Genomic DNA, 6000 nt, shown 5'->3' on the forward strand with positions numbered 1-6000 from the left:
TCTCCCCTCTGCCTGTCCTGCAGCCCTTCAGCTGTGTCGGCCTCTCAGGAGCACACCGATTCCTGGGATGAGGGCACTTCCCCTCTCCCAGAGTGGGCCGTTGCAATGTCCCAGTCGGTCTCCGATCTGACTAAAGTCTCTCAGTCCCTGGTCCAGGTCCTAGAACGTTAGCCTCAGCTATCTACAGCCACCTGTGCACTGACCGCCTCTCAGGGTGAGTCATCCACACCTGACCGCGACCTTCAGAGGGACAGGCCGAGTAGGATTTCTAGGAAGCATGTTCTGTCTGTCTCGTCTTCCAGTTCGCTAGGCCCGTCTGCTTCTCCCAGGTGTCCTTCTCCGTCTTCAGAGGACGACCCTAGGTCTGACGACGATCCCCAATCGGGATCTAGTTCAGAAGCAGATAATATATCTAAAACGCGGAATATGGTCGATAGTCTTCTTTCTGCCATCTTCCAAACCTTGGAAATTAAGCAGGACGAACCTCCTCCTCAGGAATGTTCTGTTCCATTTAAACGAGCGAGGCCTCCATCCCGAACCCTTCCAAACCACAAGGAGTTCGATACTACTCTAACCAAACATTGGGAACACCCTGAACAACGCTTTTCAGGCCGCAGGTACTTAGATGTCCTGTATCCCTTTGATGTAGATCTGCTCACAAAATGGACCAAAGCCCCCGAGGTGGATCCTCCCGTCTCTCGTATAGCCTCTAAGACGGTTCTATCCCTTCCGGACGGGGCATCGCTTAAGGATCCAACAGGCAGGCAGATAGAATCTCTGGCTAAGTCTATTTTTGAGGCATCCGGCGCCTCTCTCTGTCCTATTTTCGCTTCCTCCTGGGTGGCAAAAGTCATTTCAGCTTGGGCAAAAACTCTTCGCAGAGGCATCTTAGCGGCAGCTCTCCAGGACGAGCTGGCAGATCTGGCAGATCAAATTAATCATGCGGGTAAATACCTCTTAGCCTCCTCCTTGGATGCGGCTGGGTGCGTAGCAAGGACTAACAGCAACATAGTAGCCGTACGCCGAGTCCTTTGGCTATAGTCATGGAATGCAGATACCACCTCTAAAAAGTCACTTACCAATCTGCCTTTCCTTGGTTCTCGGCTCTTTGGAGCCAAGCTACTTCAAATAATTTTGGATGCCACTGGTGGTAAGAGCACTTCTCTCCCTCAGTCTCGGCCAAAACGCTTTTTTAACAGAAAGGGTTTCCGGCCGTTTAGGCCCTTTCCTGCCTTCTCGTCCACAGAAAAATCTACCCAGCAAGGTTCTCCTCCAAGTGACTGGTCACCCCCACCTGGAAGTTTTTCCAGGGTGGGAGGCAGACTTTCCTTTTTCGCGGACGCTTGGCTGTCTGTTGTCGACGATGCTTGGGTCAGGGAAATCATCGCATCCGGATACAAGATCGAATTTGCTTCCCAGCCAAACAGACGTTTTTTCCTGTCTCGACCCCCAAGACAGCGGTCCCACGTTCCAGGATTCTTTCAAGCCGTCTTCTTTCCGCCGGAGTGATTGTCCCCGTTCCCTCAGACGAACGGTTTTCAAGGTTCTACTCAAATTTTTTCGTAGTCCTGAAAAAAGACGGGACCCTTCGACCAATCCTGGACCTCAAGTTGCTCAATCGCCATGTGAAGATTCTCCACTTCAAAATGGAGTCTCTTCGATCAGTGATAGCCTCAATGGAACCCGGAGAATTCCTCTGCTCTGTGGACATACGGGATGCTTATCTTCACATCCCTGTTTGTTTACAACATCAGAAATATCTTCGGTTTGCGATTCAGGAAAATCACTCTCAATTCACGGCTCTCCCCTTCGGCCTAGCCTCTGCTCCCCGTGTTTTCACGAAGGTGATGGTGACGGTCATGGCCATCCTTTGATCCAGGGGGATTCTCATCATCCCTTATCTGGACGATCTCTTGTTCAAAGGCTCGTCCCGTCAAGACTGTCTCCTGAGTCTTCACATAACCCTGGATACCCTCGGCCGTCTCGGATGGTTAGTCAACAAAGAAAAGTCCATTCTCAGACCCACTCAGCGTCTGACCTTCCTAGGCATGGAATTCGACACGAATCCGGCCCGGGTGTTTCTTCCGAGGGAAAAATTTGCATCTGTGTCCAAAGAAATTCGAGCTCTCAAACGGCCGAAGCCCATTCCCCTTCGGCTCTGCATGAAAGTTCTGGGGAAGATGGTGGCTTCCATGGAGGCAGTGCCTTTTGCACAGTTTCATCTTCGACCCCTTCAGCTGTCCCTCCTCTCAGCTTGGGACAAGACGACGTTGTCTTTAGACCGCCCCATGTTCCTCCCTCTCAGAGTGAGGCATTCCCTGACTTGGTGGGCAATGCCTACGTCAGTCCTCCAGGGGAGGTCCTTCCTCCCGCTCCTGTGGCAAGTCATTACCACCGATGCCAGCCTTCTAGGTTGGGGAGCGGTTTTTCCATCAGAGAACGGCCCAAGGACGCTGGAATCCACAGGAAGCTCTGCTCCCTATCGATCTTCTCAAAATCAGAGCAATCTTCCTGGCCCTTCTTCGCTGGCAACCTCTTCTCGTCCGCAAGCCGGTCCGCATTCAGTCGGACAACGCCATGGCTGTGGAGTACATAAACCTTCATGGCGGCACGCGCAGCAACCAAGTGATGTCAGAAGGGGCCAAGATACTGCGCTGGGCAGAACAGTACGTTCCAGCAATCTCCGCTGTTCACATTCCAGGGGTGCAAAACTGGGCAGCCGACTTTGAGTCGCCAAAGCCTAGCGTCAGGCGAATGGTCTCTCCATTCCACAGTCTTCGATCAGATATGCCAGCGCTGGGGTTATCCGGATGTCGACCTCATGGCATCTCGGATGAACCACAAGGTTCCGCGTTTCGTAGCCAGGTCCAGGGACCCTCTAGCCGTCGCTTGCAACGCCCTAGTAATTCCGTGGTCCCAGTTCCAACTCCCTTATCTGTTTCCACCTCTTGCCTTGATCCCAAGAGTGGTCAAGAAGATAAAATCGGAAGGCGTGCCAGTGTTTCTTGTGGCTCCAGACTGGCCAAGAAGGCCTTGGTATGCGGAACTGGTGAACATGCTCGCGGACGTCCCCTGGAGGCTTCCAGACCGTCCGGATCTTCTCTCGCAAGGCCCCCTTTACCACGAGATTCTCGGTCTCTGAATTTAACGGCATGGCCGTTGAGGCCGCAACCTTAAGAGAATCAGGTTTTTTTCCAACCAGATGATTCAGACGATGGTCAAAGCCAGGAAACCAGCCTCTTCCCGCATCTACCATAGGCATTGGAAGGCCTTTTTCCGTTGGTGCAATGATAAGAGTCTTTCCAACGTCCTTTTCCATTCCGTCCATACTGGGTTTCTCCGGCCTGGCTTAGATTCGAGTCTGTCTCTCAGTACCCTCAAGAGCCAGGTTTCCGCTTTGTTTACCCTTTTTCAAAGGAAGCTCGCTTCTTTACTGCAGGTTCAGACATTTCTCCAATGAGTCGCTCATGTGGCCCCTCCTCATCATTCACCGATAGAACCGTGGGATCTCAATCTCGTTCTTAGCGCTCTCCAAAAAAAAAAGCGCCGTTTGAGCCCATCCAGGACATTCCTTTGTCTTTTCTTTCATGGAAGGTAACCTTTCTGATTGCCATAACATCCATCAGAAGAGTTTCTGAATTAGCGGCCCTGTCATGTCGTTCTCCTTAGCTGGTACTCCATCAGGATAAAGTCGTCCTCAGGCCCGTTCCTTCTTTTCTCCCAAAGGTGGTATCCTCCTTCCACATCAACGAGGATATCGTTCTTCCTTCATTTTGTCCTGCTCCTTCTCACCCTCTTGAGAAGTCACTCCACAAACTGGACGTTGTTAGAGCCTTGCGTGTTTATCTCGCTAGGACTGCTTCACTTCGTCAATTCGATTCATTGCTGGTCATCTCTGGTCACCGGAAAGGGCTTCCGGCATCCAAATCCACGATCGCTCGCTGGATTCGTTCTACTATTCTGGAAGCATACCGTCTTCAGGAAAAACGGCCGCCTCCGGGAGTGAGAACTCGCTCCACCCGGGTGGTGGCAGCTTCGTGGGTCGTTCGACACCAGGCTTCGGCTCTGCAAATTTGCAGGGCCGCGACCTGGTCGTTCTTGCATACGTTCGCGAGGTTCTACAGGGTTCATACCCAGGCTTCGTCCGATGCAGTCGTTGGTAGGAAGGTCCTGCAGGCGGCGGTGGCGCATCGACCGACCTAAGCCCTTCCTGTTCTTTCGTTCCTTATTGCTGTTCCCGCCCTTGGGACTGCTTTGGAACGTCCCATGGTAATCTGTGTCCCCCAATAAGGCGATAAAGAAAGATGGATTTTTGGTTCTTACCGTAAAATCTCTTTCTTGGAGCCTTCATTGGGGGACACAGCACCCTCCCTGTTTAAGTTGTACCGTGTTGGGTCCTTGAGTCCCTTGTTGGGTTGGTACATATGTTTATAGATCCGTGGCTTCTCCTACTGCTTTCTCACCAACTGAGGTACTTGGTATCTGTCGGTGGGTGTATACTGCCGGGGAGGAGTCAATTTTCTTGTTTTTTGCATAGTGTCAGCCTCCTAGCAGCAGCAGCAGCATACACCCATGGTAATCTGTGTCCCCCAATGAAGGCTCCAAGAAAGAGATTTTACGGTAAGAACCAAAAATCCATCTTTTCCATATCATGCCACACGTTCTGCATTGTGGCTTAGGATTTTCAGGTCCTACAGATGAGACTACGATTGTCCCGAATTGGACGGATCCGATTTTCAGATCAGTCAGATCTCTCGAATGAATGATCCAACCATCAGCATACCGTCTGGTTTGTAGTCTCTTTATGTGGAAACACTTTGAGATTTATATTACAAATATGATCCTTTTCCTAATTGTTGACAATGGGGAAGAGTTTTATGGACAAATGGATCCCCTATAAAATAGCAAAAAACTACAGTGACCTACGTTTTTGTTGACTCATATTTCCTAAGTCTTCGTATTATTCTAGGATTGTGTAGCTGAGTGGGTAATCCCACTTTGGTGCTTGTAGTGTTTTTGCTATGGCAAATTTTTTGGGGAAAAAAAGTACAGTAATGGGAGAGATTTATGAAATGATCTTTGTAGCCAATCATGGCGCAACTTTAATTTCCTATTCTGATGTTGAAAAATGAAAGCTATTCTTTAGTTGCTCTGGGCAACAGACTGATTTTTTGTTTTTTAGACCGTTTTTATAAATGTGCCCCATCTTTACTACTACAATCATATAGTCAGACTATTGTACGAGAGGGATGCCTAGGCCTCGCCTTCCTGGATGGTCATGTCCTACATTTATTTTCTGGTTAATGCTCTGAGGATCTTGTACTGCATGTCTGCCTGCTGCTGCTGCCATTGATTTCCCCCCCCCCTGTCACTTCTCTCATACATCTCCATTAACATTGTCTGGTGCACTGCAATCAGACCGTCAGCCATAGATGCATGCGGCCGCTCGCTTATCCGTGTTTTATTTCTGCATGCTTATGATCTATTTCACTTACTATATGATGATCAATAAAACTTGAATCCTCTGTGGCAGGTCATGATGACCCCAAACATGCAAGGCATTATCATGGCCATAGGTAAATCCAGGAATGTGTATGACAGGTGTGGGCCCGAGGCGGGGTTCTTTAAGGTACTGACTATACTCATGTTCTCATTTGTCGGCAGCATCCTGTTTTTTTGTGTCTTGAACATTCATATTGCATTGTGTCTCATAGTAAAGTGTGTATTGTGTGTTCATAGACTGCACATCACATTATCGGATATTTAGAAGACCCATTAAATGCAACCTGACTAAATCTGCCTCAACCTTGAGCTATGTAATGGACGACAGACTTGTTGCTAGGGAAGTTCTGCTTGACAACCTTAACTCATTGTTAGACATTGTATACCTATTAACCAGGGTGTGAGACATGAATTGGACTGATGGGCTGGAATGGCAAAGTAGGGGGAACTAGTTGCTCAATCTGGATAAACACTGATGGGGATACAGCACTCATTGGA

The 6000-nt window shown here is 49.4% G+C and overlaps 1 protein-coding gene across 1 annotated transcript in view; it reads left to right on the top strand.

The window, feature by feature from the left end:
- LOC141078717 (ubiquitin carboxyl-terminal hydrolase 25-like) overlaps positions 1-5782 on the top strand; it is a 64845-nt gene extending 59063 nt beyond the window's left edge. Inside the window, exon 15 of the mRNA XM_073565211.1 lies at positions 5534-5782. Within this exon, the coding sequence (XP_073421312.1) occupies positions 5534-5767 (234 nt within the window). The 3' untranslated portion in view covers positions 5768-5782. The remainder of the gene's footprint in view (positions 1-5533) is intronic.
- The last annotated feature ends 218 nt before the right edge of the window (positions 5783-6000 follow it).

The sequence above is a fragment of the Dendrobates tinctorius genome, unplaced genomic scaffold (genome assembly GCF_039654945.1).
Source record: "Dendrobates tinctorius isolate UK_male_01 unplaced genomic scaffold, ASM3965494v1 ptg000586l, whole genome shotgun sequence".
Lineage (NCBI taxonomy): Eukaryota > Metazoa > Chordata > Amphibia > Anura > Dendrobatidae > Dendrobates > Dendrobates tinctorius.